We start from the raw sequence: 20,930 nt of genomic DNA, 5'->3' as shown, positions 1-20,930 counted from the left end.
CTTTTGCGCTGCACAGAGAGACGCTGCGCTGCCTATGACTTTGAACGTGAGTTGAGATCGGTTGAGAGTCAGTCTCATGCGGAATGACCAATGAAGAGAGGGCCTCAAGTTAAGACCCTCTCCTCATTGGTCAGTCCGCATGAGGTTGGTCAAATGTTACGCCGAGCGGGTTACGTCAGGCGTTGCTACAACAGAAAAAAATCTGACATGGAGAAGCTAAATGGGAGCGCGAAGCGGAAATTAAAAAAGGAAAAGGACATCAGAAACGCAGAAAATGTAAAGTATATACCTAAAATAGGTAATTTCTTCACTCCTGTTAATGTTGCCGACAGTTCTGTTAAGTCAGCTTCCGTCAACGACGAGGACAACTCAGCTAGCCAGGACTTTTCTACAAGATGCCAAATGAAAGCAAACATGCACTTCCTCATTATTTAGGATTAAAATTGTGTGTTTTGCCAGGTTTTGTAGTATTTATTTTTATCTTGTCTTCTAGAGAGAAATTGTGTCACAGACACGGCTCTGCACTTTCTATTTTAGCTATTGGACATGAACTTGTTAGTGGCCTTGATTTTGAAGATGTTATACTGTACACCAGTTTGCACAGTCAAAGTCCAGAAAAAAGCCATTGTAAGATGTGTTTGCCAAATGAAGGCATTTCAAATTCAAACATGCTCTTCCTCATTATTTAGGACTAAAATTGTGTTTTGCCAGATTATGTAGCATTTATTTCTGTCTTGTCTTCTTCAGAGAAATTGACAGATTTCTAAATGTTTATGTAGCACTAAAATGTTTAACTGGTTAATTGTGCTGTGATATGTTGTTGTTCTATTTTAAAACAAGTTAAAATGAGCTTAGGATAAAAATGTTTATGAGCAGATAACAGTGATACTGCATTTTATTTATTTATTTTTTCCTTGAGGTGCCAGCTTTATTAAAATGCTGTATATTGTTGTGGAGGGAAAACTGGCAGATTTCAAATTGTTTATGTTGGACTAATAACTTGATTGCCTTGTTGAATTCTGAGGAGACAGGGTCACCCTGTCAGGGTGATTTCTGCTTAAAATGAGCTGAGGACCAAAATGTTTCTTGATGTGTTGTCTGTGGTCTTCTATCATAGCTATATCAATTCAATACATTTCTATTGGGAATAAATGTTGTTAAATAAACAATGGTTTGAAAGTGGTTGCTTATTTATTCATTTTTGTGAAAATGGAGGATATTTCCCTCCCTCTCAATGTAGTGGGTCAATTTTACCAGATTATACAGATGCTGATGTGTTTTGTTTTCATAGCATTATATGTGAGTGAATGTCTTTGATAGGGGACATAGTAGTGCATTTGTAGTTCTATGAGCATTTAAATATTTGTAAATCAAAATACACCTGATGACAGTTAGAATTTGAAGTATTGAGTATATTTACTGTATATTACAGTAATATATTCTGTATATGACCATATTATGGTGATCCTGGGGTCGTGATGATGGGGCCCTTGAATATTGTTGCCCAGGGTACAACAAAGTGTTAATCTGGCCCTGCCTATATGACTTGCACATTCTGCGTGTCTGTGGAAATCAGGCGCGGACTGGACACCGGGAGAACCGGGACAATTCCCGGTGGCCTGGCAGATGATTTGGCCCGCTATTTAACATCATTATTGTATAATTGCCTGCCGAATGTACTAAAGCGATCATTTGCGAATCCGCCATTTGATAATTAAATCTCTAATAAGTCATGAATTGTTTAGTCATGACTCGCGCGCTCTCCGCGCCTCCGCCAAACGGTTTGGATCAGACTCCGAGTAATCAATGCGAGAGAGAGAGAGAGAGAGAGAGAGAGAGAGAGAATAAAGTGGACTGTAAAATTTACATTTTAATATTTAACTATAAATCCAGAGAAAATGGTTACTATTGTTTAAATGTGATAACCAAAAATGTAAAATTATTTTACAAATGTATTTATTTAAAAATAAATACAAATCCATTTGCAAAAAAACAAAAACAAAACAAGGTTATTTTACTTTTATATAGGCTAATAAAAGCAAGGTTAATTTTTGTAAGGGAAAAACATGACTCGTGTACACTATTAGGATTTTTCTATAAAGATATTGTAGTATTGTAGAGTATTGTATTGTAAAGTACAGTTTTGTTCAATCTTGAGTATTAAAGTCATGAGAGAGATGGATAACACGGCAAAATAAAGAGACTGAAGAGAAAAATGGAGGTGAAGGTGCAGCTCAGGAGAGAACTTTTAATTATTTTGCATATCCCCAAATTAAAGATTTAAACCTTTTTTATGTCAGGTCCATACAAAAAAATATATATGTCCATGAATTTGTTTGTATGAGTTTGAATTTTCCAGTCTGAATTTTTTTCCCAGTCCGCCCCTCCTGTAAATTAATGGCAAAGACATGGTTTCATTTACTACACATAGGCCTACTGAAGCTCGCAGTGTTTTCAACCTCTGCTGCCTCAATATAGGAGTACACAAACACATAAACATAATATCTAGAACTGCTTTGTGTCACTTAATGTGCATTTTACTTATTTTGAGAAAACTATCATCATATCATATACAAAGAGACAGCAGTTTAAAAAAAACACCAATGTTTCAGGAGTTTAGTACACAGAATACGTCACATGTTTATTAGATAACTGTATTTAAGTTCATGTATATGCTTTTATTTATTATTCTTTAAATTTCACAAATTTAGAAAAGTAATCAAAAAGTACTCAAAAGTAATTAGTTACATTACTTTAATAAAGTAATTGAAAAAGTTACACTACTATTACATTTTAAACAAGGTAACTTGTAATCTGTAACCTATTACATTTCCAAAGTAACCTTCCCAACACTGATTATACAGTAAGAAAGTTATTTTTCTTAACCAGGAAATTAACGTTCTTAGAATTGACAGACAGTTGACCCTGAGAGGTCAAGTAAATACTTACAGCGGATCTAAATATTTATAATTAACCGTAACTAGTAATGATTGATTGTTCATATTTCCCCTTTGAGCTGATTCGCTACAAAGCACTATCTGTCAATGATATAGCACTGGTGCCCCTCAGGGGTGTGTTCTCTCCCCGCTGCTCTTCTCCCTCTAAAGCAAAGACTGCACCTCTACTGACCTCTCTGTCAAGCTCCTGAAGTTCGCAGATGACACCACACTTATCAGCCTCATCCAGGATGATGATGATGAACACCAATGTGGCTGCAGTGGGACAATCACATTGGCTCTATTGTTACAAAGGCCCAACAAAGATTGTACTTTCTTCGCCAGCTGAGGACAATCAACCTGCCACAGAAGCTGCTCGCACAGTTCTACTCAGACATCATGAGTCTGTTCTTTTGCACTTCAAGAACTGTCTGGTTTGGCTCAGCTACAAAATCAGATATCAGAAGACTACAGAGGATGGTTTGGACTGCTCCCCTGCCCACCCTTCGAGAACTTTATATATCCAGAATGAGGAAAAGGGCTCAGAAAATCCCTATGGATCCCTTAGAGCACCAAACACCAGGACTGCCAGGCACAAGAAAACATTCTTCCCCCAGACAATCTAACTCATGAACAGTTAAATTTTCACTTTAAGATTGTGTTGCATGGGCTCTCAAATGAGAGCAGGTGAGATTGTGCAAAATGCCCTTATATGGAAAATGATTTGGGCATGAATTATGCAACTGAAGCTGGCTTGTGCGATTCGTCAGCATTAAAACAATGCAAGAACAAATGGATGTGCGTTGTGCAGCTGTTGTGAATCCGGCGCCCATGTAGCACAAGAACACCTTTTGCACACATAAACTTGTAAAATGTACATAGTTATTAGTGAATGAGAGCCATGACATATTCAGCAGCTTTTCTCGGTGGAAACTTCTGTAGGTTTCCCTTAGTAAATAAATGATTAGCTGGAGTTTGTGAAGCGGCCCAGAGGAGTGCTGGGTAATGTTGTGGCCTCAGGATCTCTACCTAGGGCACTAGACAGACTGTTCCAAAACGTATGCTGCCTTATAAGACACTGTACCTCATACCATCCAATACTTGTGCACTTTTATTTTTGTTGCTCTTATTACATGGTTTATTTAACAGCTTACACACTAAAATACTATAACTAACTATAAATAATTAGTGAATCAAGTATTGGAGAATGTTTAAATGTATCACATGCAGGAATCACAGCCATTAGAAGTGATTATAAGCTCATAGATCTGGCGTCTATTGATTCTCATGAACAGCTCATGAAAAACAAGACGAACGCTGTCTGTTAACACAGAAAGAAAGCCGTTTTATTTCATTTTGTGCTATTTTATTTCAGTTATTAAGGAATATAGTTAACCCAAAATGTTGAAAATGTGCTCACCCTAAGGCCGTCCAAGATGCAGATGAAGTAGTTTATTCACAAAAACAGATTTGTAGAAATTTAGTGGAGAAATGCGGTGTTTGTAAGAAACAAATCCATCAGTACAAACATGTGGTGTTTCACTTCTACAGATGTTAACTGATGGACTGGAGTGGTGTGGATTTCTTGTGGATTTTTGTGATGTTTGTATCAGCTGTTTGACTCTCATTCTGACGGCACCCATTCACTGCAGAGGATCCATTGGTGAGCAAGTGATGCAATGCTACATTTCTCCAAATCTGATGAAGAAACAAACTCACCTACATCTTGGATGGCCTGAGGGTGAACCCTAATGTATGTGTGTGTGTGTGTATACAGTATGTAGATCTAGGTGAGTATTCATCTACAGCATAGTATAACTTTAATAATCTAAATGGAACATAAACAAATAAAAACTGACTCAAAAAAAAAAAATGGTAATAGTGTTTCAGTGATGCTAAAATAACACCTGAAATGCACCTTTTTAAAATGCATATAATTTGGGTTAAGTGTGCTTTAAAAGATTCCAAATACTTTAAACCTAAAATATAAATATTTGAGAAAAGCTACAGTTCAGTCTGCACTTCTGTGTCCGATAAGTGGTGAAGCAGAGCGAGACATTTCCCGCAGAGAGACGAGGGTCTGTCCTTCATCTCTGAGGAGCTCCTGATGATTAGATGATGTTATCTGTGTTTGGACTTCAGCGGCAGTTCAGGCCGTGTTCATATATTTAATTAAAATGCCATTGGCCAATAGAAAGGCCAGCTATCTAACACAGACGCCTCTCTGCCCTCTAATTCAAAGATTATCTGCTGTGATTGGCGTCTGGATGTTGAGATGGAGCGAGTGGAGAAAAGGAACATGCGGTGAAATGACCCAACACACACACACACACACCGCTGTCACCTGACTGCTCCATTTCCATGGCAACTATCAGACGAACAGCATCGCTGATGAACAGCTGTGGTTCTGTGCTGATTGCTGGAATGTACAATGTAAATGTCTGAGATACTGACATGCTGCATACTAGTACCTCAGTGATTCATGGTCATTTAAAAAATGTGCAAAACCACAGTGCAATGCACTCAACATGACTTTACATTTTCAGTGCAACAAGATGTAATTCGGCCTTGAAGCAGAACTGGAGATTATGTTTTATGCATGTAAGCATGTTGTTAGAGATATTACTGTATCAGAACATATCTGTCTTACAAAGATCAGGGAAAATTGATCACTTTCATGGTCCAAGTCTGAGATTTCAAGCCTTGTTGTTATTGTTTACTAAAACTTAAAACATAAAACTAAGACCATTAAAAAATCATTTTTGGTCACTGAGATAAAGCTTAATTAAAATAAAAATTATTAGGTGAAAAACTAAATACAGTTTTCAGTCTTCATTTTAGTAAAAGCACAAAGCTTTTTAAATTATAAACTGTCAAAAGCACATTGCAAAATTATTAGAGCAAACTAAAATGAAAAACAACAAAAGCTGACAATATTAAATAAAAGCTAATTCAAGATACTCACAAAACTAATTTAAAATATTAAAATATAATACAAAATGACATAGCATAAAGCAAAAACAAACAAACAAACAAACACTTAACTTAAAACTGAAAATGCTAAATTAAAACTAATTGAAAAAAAAAAAAAAAAAAAAAAAAAAATATATATATATATATATATATATATATATATAAAAGCTAAATATAAATATGAAGCAAAATTAATAATACGGACAAAACAGCAAAATACATAAACATAAACTAAAATTAAAATGAAAACTGAAATTATACAAATAAAAGCTAAATCTATATATTAAAAAATGCTAAATAGATGCTAAATAGAGCAAAATTACAAAAAAAAATAATAATAATAAAGATTTAAAAATAAAGGCTTGTTAAATGTATTTATAAAATATAAATAATAATATAAATATAAAAAAAGTATGCAGCAAAATTACTAAAACTTTAACTAAATTATAAAGAATATAAAAATTACATTAACGCATAAAAGCTCATCCAAAATATTAATAAATACTGTAATATAAAAATTACACTAAAATAACACATGCTAAATTATCCCACATGCAGATTCGAACGGATCACAAGATTGCGTTATACCGTACGTGATCGCTCTCTCACGGAGACCGACACCTCGGCCTCATTCACTGACTTTCTGTTATTGCTATTCTACTGGCGTTTGTTTCTCTGGATGGCTGCCGGCGGAGGTCCATCAGGGTCCTAACGAGTGTGAATCCAGAGCGGCTGGGCCTGTCAGAGCAGAGCTGTCATTAGCAGCACACACTGATGACTGGCACTGATCACACACACACACACACACACACTGAGACAGCCGTCTGTGACAGAGAGAGACTGACAGACGACTAGAGCTGCTTCATCCAAACATGAACATCTGCTGAAAATGTACTCCCATGCAAGATGTAGGTGAGTTTGTTTCTTCATCAGATTTGGAGAACTGTAGCATTGCATCACTTGCTCACCAATGGATTCTCTGCAGTGAATGGGTGCCGTCAGAATGAGAGTCCAAACAGCTGTTAAAAACATCACAGTAATCCACACCAATTCAGATTCACAATCTGCTAAAAGCATTGTGTTTATATGAAACTAATTTGTGGATTACTTTTGAATTATTGTGATGTTTTTATCAGCTGTTTGGACTCTCATTCTGACGGCACCCATTCACTGCAGAGGATCCATTGGTGAGCAAGTGATGCAATGCTACATTTCTCCAAATCTGATGAAGAAACAAACTCTTCTTGGATGGCCTGAGGGTGAGCACATTTTAAGCAAACTATTCCTTTAAGATTCAAAGTTTTCTTGAAATTTAGGACTCGTCTTCTGAATCATCCAGGGTGAATTGGCTGTTTCTCAAAAGTCTGTGAAAAAACGTGTTTTGTTTATAGCATTTTTAGACCTCAATTAATAGTCTGCCACAGCACTGAAAACAAGTGTGAGAAACACATTTTACCATCATTTAGGTTTGAGAACCAGACAACAAAAAGGGAGAAGTTTTATACACAAAACATAAATGATGTTAGATATCTATACTCGGTTGTAGTTAATTGCACCTCGGTGAGCAAAGAGTCCAGAGTATTGTAGTGTATTGACAAACTGCATGGAAACCAGTTAGGAACACAGACGTAACTGGATTTTCAACAAAACACGAGGGTTAAGAATGAAAGTCTGGATCTGGATCAAACAATCTCATCTATATAAAGACATTTGAAAAACAGCATAAATAAATATTCAGTTAACCGGTTTTTAAGATTGTTTTAATGTGACCTTCATATAAGAAAAAAAAAAAAGTTGAAGTATGTTTGTTTTAATAAAAATCTACTTGTGGAATATTAAAGTCCAAACAGCTGTAGAAACATTTAGTTCTGATGTACTGATGATAAATCTGATGTTTGTGTGTGTGACCCGAGCTGCTGTGTAGGCATGTTGGCATTTCGCCTGTTATGAGCTGCTGTAATGACTCATTAATAATGTGGAGTGTGTGTGAGAGTTTGTAAGTGCATGTGATTGATTGAAAGTGTGTCTGTGTGTGTGTGTTACAGTGCAGCACATTTCATTAACTCAAACGCTTTACGCCAATCAAACTGACATGACTGTAGAACACTCACACACTTGCATATGTGGTTTACGGGGACTCTCCATAGGCGTAATGGTTATCGAGTTAGACTACACCTAAACCTACCCCTCAAAGAAAACTACTGCCAATTTTTGAATTTCATAAAACACTGTTTGGTATGTCAGCCTTTTGTTTTATGGAGACACAGTTAGTTTTACTCATAAACCATGTTTAAGTTGTACAGTAGCACCCATGTCTTTATACACATTTATGTCCTCATAAACCACATATACCAGTACACACACACACACTCACACTCAATAACTCACTCACAATCTGAAAAAAAAGTTTTCAGAGAATTTGCTTATTAGATACATAGATTTAGATACATAGTTTTACCTGAAAAAGTTATGACTGTTTTAAAGAATCACGATCCTTCTGCTCCAAACAGACCTTCAATATGAAAATAGTATATCGATTTTTAATGCTTTATGAGAGTTCAAGAAATATTGTTAATTAAGTCATCATCCATTCAAAAACATCCTGAAGAAATAAACACTTTGCAAGAAACTTTTACCTTTTGTGTTTCTTGAAGAAGAAAAAAATCATATGGGTTTGTGAGGGTGAATAAATGATAAATGATTTATTTTGGATGAATTATTCCTTTAAAAGCAAACCTAACAGACAGTGACAATGCAGCATCTGTGCTTATTCTTCTCAACTAACCCATCAAATATGAAGACTTTACTAGAGTAGATGTGCCACAAATACCAATCATCCGACATGATGCATCAAATGTCCTTGAAAGATGTTTTAATGTTCAATTTACCTCAAGCATTTCAAGGATTCATCTATAACTCAATAAAAGTAATTTCAAAAGATGTTCCTCATTGTTCCGTATAGAGCTGAAGAAGAATTCTGTTTCCATGGCAACATGTCATCCTGGGTCTCAGCATCTTTTAATTTCCTTAAAGAGCACTGAATTTTAAAGCGTGTTTTCGCTTTTTGCTTATCTGACAGAACTGAGTGAAATTTAAAAACCATCACCATGAAGGAGAATAAATCTTATTTAGCAGCCAGTCATACTGACAGACATTCGAAGTTTACTGGCGTACAGACGTATGGTTTATAGACACACTTCTACACACAATTACGCCAGGCTGCTTGTCATACATTGTGAAATTATGAAATTAATCTTCATTGTTGTTTTAAGCACCATTTCTTTTCCTAATTTTTAAGAGTGTGAATGCAAAAATTCAACATTTTCTGTATTTTGTTCCATACACAGATTTTAACTTTACATTTTTTGACACCACAACTCGATAAAAAGGGTGTGATATTTAAAAATGGTTGTTTTTTCCATTCGATTTTTCTTGTTTTATTTTTATTTTATATTTGTGTGTGTGCAGAGGTGGGTAGTAACGAGTTACATTTACTTAACTAATACTAACTAATACTTTTGGAGTAAATTTAAAGACGGGTTCTTTTACTCTTACCTAAGGTACATTTTTAGTGAAAAAAATTTACTTTTACTTTGTTTCTGTGGGCGACGCTCCTCTCGTTACTTTATCTTAATGCAATTTCAGTTATAAATACTTCAAGTTTATCCAACACGCCGTCTACTTTTCTCTGGGCAATGAGCGATGCCCATTCGCAAATGATTCATTCTTTTGAGTCAGTTCTGTTCAAAGGCTTGATTAAACCAGTTGGCAAACCAGTGAATTGGTTCGTGAATCAGCTTGAATGATTCGTTCAGTTCCCTGTCGCTCACACGGAGTCGTCTGAAGCGGTTCTCACTCAGAGTTGTCATAGAAAGTTTAAGAACATCAAGAGCGTTGAAGACGTGGCTTTGGAACTACAGTCTTTTGAAAGCAAATCTGCAAAGGCTATTGTTTGCTAGCTATGAAGATCTTTATTAGATGAACACAGCGTGTGCTCTCTACAATTCAATTTTATGCAAGTGTTAATACACATTGAAAAAACTATTTTAGGACAATATAACTTTGCAATAAAATTAATAATCTAGCAACAATTCCTTGCGCTTAGGAAGTTTGGCGTGACTTTGCTGGAACGCTACAAAGTCGTGATTCATGGTTTGAAGTCGTGACTTACGGGCTCAAAAACCTGCCTGGAAGGCAGAATTATACATATATAATACATAATTAATATACTTTAAAATATAATTTAATTAAGTGATGCAAATCTGAATTTTCACCCGCTGTTACTCCAGTTTTCAGAGTAATGATCCTTCAAAAATAATTCTAATATATTGATTTATTACCAGTGCTGGAAACAGTTTTGGTGCTTAATAAGTTTTGGAACCTGTGACATTTTGTTTAGGATTCTTTGATGAACAGAAAACTAAAAAGAACATCATTGATAGTAAATCAACACATTGGAATGATTTCTGACGGATTGACACTGAAGACTGGAGTAAAGGTTCCAATATACACACATACATTACATATATTTATTTGAGTACAGCTTTTTGCTTACTCTACCCACTTCTGTATGTGTGTGTGTTTCCAATTCCCACCATTACCATCACACCAATCATTTTATTTAGTTTTTCCACACAATTTGTTTGGTTATGACTGAAATGGATAGTGACAAGAGAACACGGCAGTCATTAATTAAACAATTTTTAAATGACCGATCACTTCTGGGAACATTTGACTAACCAGGTGACCTAATATTTTAGTTCGACATTAATAGAAATGTAGTCTGGCAGAATTAGATTTTATTGCTTTGGCTTGTAATATTTGCAATACTTGAACGAATGTAACTGCAAATGTGATCTGAAAGTGTCTTCATTAGGAATCATTACTAAATGAAGTAATATTGGATAATTTAATTCTGAAGCAATCAATTTTCAGTTTTGTCCTAAATTAAGTTAATTTGATTGTTGCGTTAACCAAGTTTTTCTCTATAAAGTGGAAAATGTCATTACCATCACACATAGTATCACACATTATACCACACTCCACATGAAGGTTGATCAAGACCACAATCAAATCTTTATTATATTATTTTTTATTTTATATATATATATATATATATAATTTTTTTTTTTTTTACCGTATATGTAACATACTTTCACATCAAAAGAGCCCTTAATTAAAAAAAAAAAAAAGGTGTCAGGTTGCAGAAAACGCACACAGTCAGCAACTCTCGGCTTCACTCCGTCAGTCATTTTATTTGTTGGCAAACAAGTATTACTGTTACAACAAATATTAGTGAGAGGTCATTCAACCACAGGAGAGAAAAATAAAAAACTAAACAAATAAAATAATAAATAAAATCATATTTGTAATGATAAAAATTGCCCCAAGATATTTTGCAGAATAGTTTGTACTTTTTTTCCCTCAGTGAAATAGATAACTAAAATGGTAGAAAAAGAAGGTATGCTGGATCTCTACAGCTAAATCACAAAAGTGCATCTCTGTCACTCTTCCTGAATGAAAACGACCTCCATTGATCATACGCCGCAATACTTCTCATATTTCTACTCCAAAATGGCAACATATTTTCAAGGTTATGTTTCCTTTCTTCATTCATCTACAAACGGGACTCTATAAATCAAAGTGAATAAGGAAAAATATGAATTCTTTGTCTGTCCTGTCATTTTTTTTCTACTTGCCATTATTCATACTGAAATGAAGACGTGAATGTAAAATATATAATTTATAAAAAGAGCAAGGGATCAAAACCTGTCGTTGAGGACGAGCCCATTGTGAGAGAAAGGAAATTATCTGAAATCACCATGGTTACAGAAGCGGAGGGCATAGAAACAGAATAAGCACTATCCTGTTTAACACTAGTGTCTGTACATTTACATAGAAATATTGTAGAATTCTCCAGTATTAGTTTTTCCCTCGCTTCTCGATATTTGTTATTAATACAGCAAAGAACAGAAATGACGCACGAGAGCGTGTGGTGAAGACGCCCTTCTTCCTCTCTAAAATGTGCTGCTTTTCACCACATGAGAAGAAAAATATTTAAAAAGCAAATATGGATACAGAAGATATTAAAATAGTTTTTAAATTACAGACTTGATTGGTGTTGACTAGATGCACTGAGCTACTAACAATGTTTCTGGCAGTTATTTGTATTTCTTCAGGGTTGCAGAGAGTAGAAACCCAACAAAATCTCACACTGCCCCGCAAGGTTATACAGCAAATCCATTTTTAGGTCCATTCTCTTGAAGTAGAAGTGCATGACCAATAGAATCCAAAAGATGTCAGGTTTCATTCCTCAACGAGCAAGAGTACCCATAATCCTCTCCTGAACAGAATACGAAATCACCTCCCAAGGTTTGTTGCTGTAGTTCATTTCTCTGCAGACACGGAAAAGCAAAAGTGAACAACTGCGGACGACAGAACGGTACGGAAACGTAGAAGAGCCAGCGAAGGTCTAGATTTCATTGGGCAAGTGGTTATGGGTGTGAATCCAGGGCATTAGGTGCCATCTATAGGCTGGTTACCATGTGTGCGGTTTCTTGCGGCGTTTCTTCGGGCGAAAGCTCATCTTTGGGTGGGACGATAAAGCCATCGCTGCTGCCGCGGCCCAGTTGGTAGTAGCTATGCAGCTGGTGCAGATGGTTACGCGAGCCCAAGTTGGGCATGCTCTTATAGTAAACGTCATCTGGCTCCCCACTTCTGGGGAGCGTGTGCATGTCACCGCCGCGGGGCAGTGAATGCATGTCGGAGCGTTCAGGGTCGGGGAGCGTGGGCATGCTGGTGTAGAGCGAGTCTCTCTGCGGCGATGGAGTCTCTTCCGTTTGCTCCTCTGTCAGCAGAGGGAAGAAACTCTCACTGTTTTCTTGCGGAAGGCGCCGTCTCGATGAAGAGGCTGAGCTGAAGGTGGAGGGAAGAGGCTGGATGTGTCGTGGTGGTGGAAGTAAGGGTGCATTAGACTCTTCCCTGATCAACTCCAGCCCTAGACAGTCCTCGTGTGGGAAAGACACAGAATCATCCAAACCCAACGCGAGATTGACGGGCAGCATGGGTGAGTCTTTGACCCCACCTCCATTGCTGACTTCGTTAACCAACTTGTTCATGAGGTTGCGTCCGTGCTCGGCAGTGTGGCCATGGTTGTTCAGGTAGGTGGGCAGGTAGTTGGAGGTGAGCTCTTTCAGGATCCGTTTCTCCAGCGTGGTCTCTTTGTGTACGTTGTATGTGCGGTCGATGATTTGCACACAGTCGCTCATGTAATCAGCACTGGCCAAGCTGTAGCTGTTGCCGTGGTTACCATTCAGTGGTAGAGTATCCATGGCACTTGTATCCCGAGCATTGTTCAGGATTCCCTCTGCAAATGGAGAGTCAGAGAGAAGAGTAATTAAAATCAGCTTGCGCCTGGCGCATCTGTAAGACTGACATGCAAAACAGCTCGCTGAAACAAACCGAAAAACCTTGAAACCATTCGTCCCTGAAGTGGACACTCATTGAGCTTCCAAACCATCGCTATTTCGAGTATTGATTGGATTCATCAGGAGATATAGGCTGATATGAGGTATAAAATTCATTTCAGAATTCACTGAAATGTGCCGGCTATACCTGTGATAATGGACTTACCTGTCAAACTCATCTCTATAAATTTGCAACCTCAATTGTCCTCATCTTAACACATCAAATAACACCAAAATCAATCTACAAAGCCGGCAAACAGAAACACAATGCACGAACAAACACACAACAATACACAACAGCCAATGCATGTAAAAGCTTTCGACAAACCAAATCATGCTGGCCTTTATATAACACTCATATGTCATTGGGTACAGAGAGAGCAGCTTCTCCGCCTATAGACTTTTACTTTAAATTGTGCATATTTTCAGCGCCTTGATGTTACATTCTTGATGAAAAAAAGTGTGCAAGCATGAACTATAACCACTCTCCCACACTCATATAACGAAACGTGGGAGCACTTCCTTGTTTACCAACTTTTAGCTTCATCATTTGAGCATAAATAAATAGCATTTGGTTTACTTATCCGTGGCTTGTACAAATATGCATATTTTAATTTGGGAAAAAAGAATTTGGTTGCAAAACACCGAATTGTCCACTCAGTTTCTATTTTAACAAAAGCATCACTTAAGATTGATGAAGAGACTAGAAAATTAGGTTTTCAATTCAATGAGGTTGAGAGTGCTCTCTGATTAGGATATTGACTAAAACATCTCTTTAACAGAATGGTGTTTTCTGTAGTTTTAAGGAAAGAGTAATAATGTTAAGAAAAATTACATTTGGTAAGCAATGTTTAGTTTGACTCCCATACTTGTCTCTCTGTAGGGCTCTTAAAGGACAGCATGGAAAAAGGAAAGAGAAAAAGGTACAGGTAAGCATTCACAGTGACTGCTCAAATAGAACATGCACACAGATTAATGAAGCGCAGATAAACGCTCAACCTCTAAGTTTAAACTCTCAAATACAGACACACACCCCCATGTCCCCTTGAAAATCCCAGGATGCGCATGTAAATGCCATAAAATTGTGCTTTAAAGCCCCCTGAATGTCTGGAGGGCAGAACAATTGCTTCTGTCTCCATTAGTGGTGCTCTCCGCTCTGAACGTGGTTCCACGGTTAGACTTGCATTCGGTAAGAGAGTTATTGATCGGGCTAAAGAGGAACATTAAAAGTGGCCTGGGATCTATTCGTAATTTCGGGGCTTTTATTGATATTAGATTTCAAGGTCGCTACAATGTTGTCAGTGTAGATGAAGAGGTTGTTATCCAGCGCTCGCTACTCCCCACTGACGTTGTCCAGAAACGCGTCTGTCTCTATGTCTCTAGAGCCTTATGAATTCTTTCAAATCTATGCATTCGAGGAGGTGGCAGTAAGAGGTGGTGATGGGGAAAAAGCAGATTGCCAGTGAAACAGACAGACAGGGCAAAACAGCTGCATGCAGAGATACGTTACTGCTAACAGGAGAAGCCAGGCCTCCTGCAGGCATCTCAGTGTTAGAGTGTAGTAGAGTCATGTTCTAAAAGAACAAGTGGCATATGAAGTGTTACTGCTCTTTTTTGCATGCAAGTCTGAAAAAGCATGCTCGGTTGAGTCGCATCAATGCTGTTATGCCACAAAAAACATCTAGCATCTGTCCAAACCCTTCTGCATGAGACAAGATTGGACGAATAACAAGTGTTTATATAAATCTGCAGTGTCATTATACCATGCTCATCATGAAATATCAGGCACTAATGCATGTATTAAGTTTGTAGTCGCATTTCTGTTATCCCACGCTTATCCTGAAATATCATGTCTCATGCAAACATTGCAGCATGAGTGCAGGGTATATTTTGGGTCTTAACACTTTAGATGTGTGATGTCTTGCTAAGTGTTTTGCATGCAGGGAGTGCATTTATTGTTTTTATTTGCATCAGTGCAGTGACACCACAGAAACACTTAGTGCCTAAGCAATGGCATGTCTTCATAAGACCGGATGATTTCGTATTGCGACTAATGCATGTAAAAATTTGCAGTTGCTTTAATGTTTAATAAAAAATTTTAAATTAAAATAAAAACTTTGTTATACCATGCTCATCCTGAAATGCTTTGGCGAAAATTGCAGCATATATGTCTTACTGAGTGTTTTCATGCAATGAAAGCATTTATTGTTTTCAGCTGCACCAATGATTTGACAAACCACAAAATCAATGTAGCGTTGCTGTCCAAACCTTAATGCATGAGGCACATTAAACTGACATGTCTTCAGTCCAGGGTGGACAGTTTTGTCTTGTGATTAAGCACTGATGGAAGTATAAAACTGCACTCCTATTTCTGTCTAGATGTAAAAAAGATAATTCCTTGCTTTCCCTGAAATGGAAGATTCCAATGCCACGTCATTTATTCATACTAACAGGTCTGACCAATCACTGCTTGACACCTGGAGTATATAAGCACTGAACTTTCATTTTCACAGTTGCTGTCGCTGATGTTTCCCTCCCATGTTAACGTTTACCTTCTCTCTGAGTCTTTCTGATATAAATTCCAGACCTACAGCGAGCATTGCAGCATGAGCGCATGGTAGATTTCTGGCCAACAGGAACACTCCTGTCTGAGTGCAAGAAACACATTCATTGTTTTTAGCTGCATGAATGCTGCGTCATGCCACAAAAACCATGTAGCTCTGCTGTCACAATAGACTGACATGCCTTCAGAGAAGTGGACTATTTTGTATTGTGATTTGGCACTAATGGATTTATAAAGTTTGCAGTCGCATTTCTGGATATATTAAAATGTCTTATCCCTTACTTGTCCTAAAATACCAGGTTTCTGAGGTCACTGCAGCATGAGTAGATTGGTAGATTTTTGGTCTTCAGATGTATAAAGTCTTACTGATTGTTTCGCATGCTAGAGGCGCATTAATTGTTTTGAGTTGCATCAAGTCTAGTGTGGCTGTCCAAACCCACCTGCAGCAGACACATTAGTGTGACGTGTCTTCAAAGGAGTGGGTGATTTTATTCTGCAATTAGGCACTAATGCACATAAAGATTGTGTTGCATTTATGTCATGCCACAAAATGTAGCCATCAGTTATTATAATTATCTCAGCTCTATGAATTAATTTTTCATTGGGTATTATGTGTTTGTTTGGACCAGACTGTACCAGACAAAAGACAAAGATGACCACAGACACATTCAGCTTGAAGCCACATAGCAGAGCCCTTTCCCCCACCACACACCCACACACATAATTAGTGCACTGGAAGTCAAAGCAACGGAAGAATGCAGCACACCTTGAGTGTTGTACATGCTGAGGGTGGGGTTGTTATAGATGGCTGAATCGCCCAGTAAGGTGTTATAGGGGTTGTTAGAGGCGTGAGCGCGCAGCAGAGAGTTTGGGATGAGGTGATTGGCCATGGCACCTGATACAGCCGCACAGATGGAGAGAAGAACACACAGAGAAGATCAAACAAATGCAGCAACAATGTTAGCATCGTTATCATACAGACGACTCATCAGCAGCCACAGAAAAAAAGCAAGTGAGTGTTGCAGTGCATTTGTGAAGAACATTATCTATTTTACCAACACCAAAAATATTGATGAATCATTTTGCACCTAGGCCATACATTTATACACACACACACACACACACACATATATATATATATATATATATATATATATATAATCGCAATCAAATGCTTTGTAAGGAAGTCCACTTCCACTAAATAAGAAAAAAATATATAATGCTGTAATAAATTATAATTACGACATAAGTCACAATTATGAGATATTAAGTCATAATAATGACATATATGTATATATATATATATATATATATATATATATATATATATATATATATATATATATATATATATAATCGCAATCAAATGCTTTGTAAGGAAGTCCACTTACACTAAATAAGAAAAAAATATATAATGCTGTAATAAATTATAATTACGACATAAGTCACAATTATGAGATATTAAGTCATAATAATGACATATATGTATATATATATATATATATATATATATATATATATATATATTATATTATATTATGCTAATATAATAATAGATCTTATAATTTGAAATAGTATCGATTTTGACTTTATCTCAGAATTTTAACTTAGGTTCTCATAACTTTGACATTTTTTTACATTTAGATCGTTTAGTTATACCTGACTTTTTATCTAACAATTTGTTGTGTCATAATCTCATAACAGTTTTTATCTCATATTTTGACCTTTTGTCATAATTTAGACTTTATCTTATAATTGTGACAGTATCTCATAGTTTTTTTTATTTTACATAATATCTGACTCATTTTACAAAATCTGTTTTATCATAATCTCATAACGCCTTTTACACAATTATGACTTTCTCATAATTATGACTTTTTCATTATATTAAGTTTATCTCATAATTATGTCTTAGTATCTCATAATTCTGATTAGTCAATTTTGTCTATGTAATAACAGAATTTATCACAATGTCTATGTTCTGTCAGTGTCATAATGCTTTTTATTAAATAATTATGACTTTATCTCATAATTTCAACTTATTTCATAATTATGACTTTTATGTCATAATAATGATTCGTCATTATTTTTTTCTCCTTATGTGGCAGAAATAGGCTACCAAAAGAATGAGAATATTATTCCCCCTAAATTCACTTATTGTACATTTGACTAGTAAAAGCATGTAGCAAATTGTGTTTCAAGGCTGTGATGTAAACACAATGCTAGAGGTTATTTAAAAAGGAACAAACCCTTTATGTCCTGCCCAAATAAGGAAAGAAAACTCTGCTCATCAAACCATTTCATAGAGTGTTTAATATTTCCATCAGTGGTGATAAATGGGGATGAATTTAGAGGCAGAACTTCTCTGAAAGGTTGTTAACATGCTTTAGCATGCTGACACTTATATATCTCCAAGTGTGTCTCAAAAATGTATCCCCTTTTTAAAGCACTGCTTTTGTAACAAATTCTCCTCCATCTTCTTCACTTTCAAGACAATAACTGTTGGATAGAAACTGCCTGTTGTGAGCAGTGTTTCTATTATTATGCATAATCTCTCAGCAGGTCCACACAGAATCTGTGCGTACCCATTTCCACAAAATTAGATTAGCCTACCTGATTTTCACAAAGTTCTACATCACCCCTCGCATTTGTCTATTAAATAGTTTAGCTAATTTGATTATGCTTTTAGTTATCAATATCAGCTCTCAGGTTTTTTTTTTTTTTTTAAATATATATACTGCCCATTTAACACAAATAAAGAAGTCTGGACATGATCCTAACCGAAACAATTAAGTCATTCAAACAACCTAGCAATTAGTCAATTGAAAAAAATATGTCATTGTATAATCACTTTCCACATTGTTTGAATGTCCTTTGAAGATCATTTCCAATATGAGCTCATTTATTCAACAGAGGTTTGATTGTGATTATCAGCGTAGGCAGATTTATTATGCTGTCGGCTAATTACACACTTCTGAAATCAAACGCTGTACACCGAGATGAGCACCTTCAGAGATACGACACAGAAAGAAAGAGACAGACAGGGAGGTTCATCTTTAAATGTACCCTTTTCTGCAAACGAAATGGTTACACTAATTGGCTTTTGACCTACACAGCGTTTGCACAGAAGATCCTGACCTCTGAAAAATTATCTCCAAAAATGAGCTAAAATGACTCATAAACAAATTATGGCTGTCAAAATCAACACATTAACATGATTAAAAATGTCTAATGCATAATGATTTAAAAAATCATTTTATTGCAGTTAACACATTTGCCTAATTTTATGAGCTAAACACTATAATTTAGCAGAAGACATCTGAAAATGAATAAGATTAAAACCATAAAATATTAGGGTAGCAGTAATAGCACCATGTACTACTATACTATATAAACTTATATAAGTACTTTCAGTATGTGTGTGTGTGGTACATTACTTCTATATAAATAACTACACACAAACACACACACACACACACACACACACACACACACATAGCAGAAAGTACTGAGCAATATAAGTTTACATAATATAACTTTACTCAGTGCTATCTGCTATAGTAATAGGTAGTACATAAGTCAAAATTGACAAGTCAAATATATGAAATAGTCATTATGAGATAGTCAGTTATGAGAAAAAAAGTCTAAATTCTGACAAAAGTCGAAATTATACGTCAAAAGTATGAGCAACTATGCCATAATTATGAGATAAAGTCTAAAATTATGACAAAAGGTTGAAATTATGTGATAATATAATTGTATTTATTTATTTATTAAATATATTGTCATACTTGACTTTATCTCACGATGACCCATGAATTATGACTGAATGGGTTAACAACAAAAAAGTGTGATTAAATAATAAAAAATATTTCCATAATAATTTGTAGTTGTTATTTGTGTTAAATATTTAAATTAACTGGCACTCCTAAAATAAGTTTTCAGATCTTTTCTTTAAAGTTAGTCTGTGGTTCTTGTAATTCTTCGATGGTCTTGAGATAGTATGAATGATGATGGAGCGTCTCTCTCTCTCTCTCACACACACACACACACACACACACACACACACACACGTCTGGGTTAAGTGCTGAGAGCCTAATTATTGCCATCGTGACACTTCCTCTCTATAGAGAGGGTCAATCCATCATCATAACAGAACATTAGTGTCTCTCTGATCAGAACACAGACAGAGAGAAATCAGCTTCACAAAGGTGTCTGATATTCAGAGCAGATCTTCATTCTCCTGCACACTTTCAAATCCAGAGTTTAAGAATAAAACGAGCTAAATCTGATCAATCCTGCCTCGACTGGAAAAATGTCTATTGACATCTTTTGAATGGATTTATGCCAATTTCCTGGTATTTTTAAACATGAAATATCTGTATCAAAATGGTGATCGGTACCTTCTCTACTTTATCCTACAATAAATCTATAGAATCTATAGATAAAACATGCCATTTCGCATCAAATTGCATTAACAAAAGTGATTTGTACAGTATATACACAGAAAGCATATTAAATGATTTAATAAAATTAAGTATTTACTTTATTGTTTCAAATAACTTGTCAGTATATGAGTGAAGTAACGTCCATTAATCGTAATCATCATTCAGCGTCACATATTTATTTAAAATAATTTTTTGTTATACAATCTATTGTTACACTGAATGACATTTTTGAGGAGATCTTCTGTAAATCATATTAAAAATATACCATAGTCATTATTTCTTTGCTCAGGGAAAATATATGGGGGGAAATAAAATTTGAAGCTGTATCAAAGTTATTTTATTGTTTTATTATCTTTGACCCAAAATATAATAATTTTTATTACCAAAATTGTATATTAAGGAAGCAACAACATGTGCAATATTTGGTGGTTATTAAAGGTATTAAGAATACACGTTCACTTTTTACCAAATCTAGCTGCCAAAGTAACATTTCTTATTTTCATTTAGTTCAACGGTGTATTACAATAAAAAGAAAACTGAAATT

The 20,930-nt window shown here is 35.8% G+C and overlaps 1 protein-coding gene across 36 annotated transcripts in view; it reads right to left on the bottom strand.

Annotated features, from left to right (window-relative positions):
- Positions 1-11,345: 11,345 nt before the first annotated feature.
- Positions 11,346-20,930, bottom strand: part of LOC132111166 (adhesion G protein-coupled receptor L3-like) — a 277,367-nt gene continuing 267,782 nt past the window's right edge. For 14 of the 36 annotated variants that reach the window (XM_059518330.1, XM_059518374.1, XM_059518351.1 and 11 more), the window contains 3 exons: positions 16,705-16,833; positions 14,245-14,262; positions 11,346-13,275 (listed from right to left, as the gene is read on the bottom strand). In XM_059518330.1, the coding sequence (XP_059374313.1) occupies positions 12,437-13,275; positions 14,245-14,262; positions 16,705-16,833 (986 nt within the window). In that variant the 3' untranslated portion in view covers positions 11,346-12,436. Of the gene's footprint in view, positions 13,276-14,210; positions 14,263-16,704; positions 16,834-20,930 lie in introns of all 36 variants that reach the window. The other 22 variants (XM_059518424.1, XM_059518437.1, XM_059518445.1 and 19 more) reach the window with 5 other exon arrangements.

This window comes from Carassius carassius, chromosome 2 (genome assembly GCF_963082965.1).
Source record: "Carassius carassius chromosome 2, fCarCar2.1, whole genome shotgun sequence".
Taxonomy (NCBI): domain Eukaryota; kingdom Metazoa; phylum Chordata; class Actinopteri; order Cypriniformes; family Cyprinidae; genus Carassius; species Carassius carassius.
The sequence above is the reverse complement of the archived record's forward strand: the minus strand, read 5'-3'. Positions and strand labels throughout refer to the sequence as shown.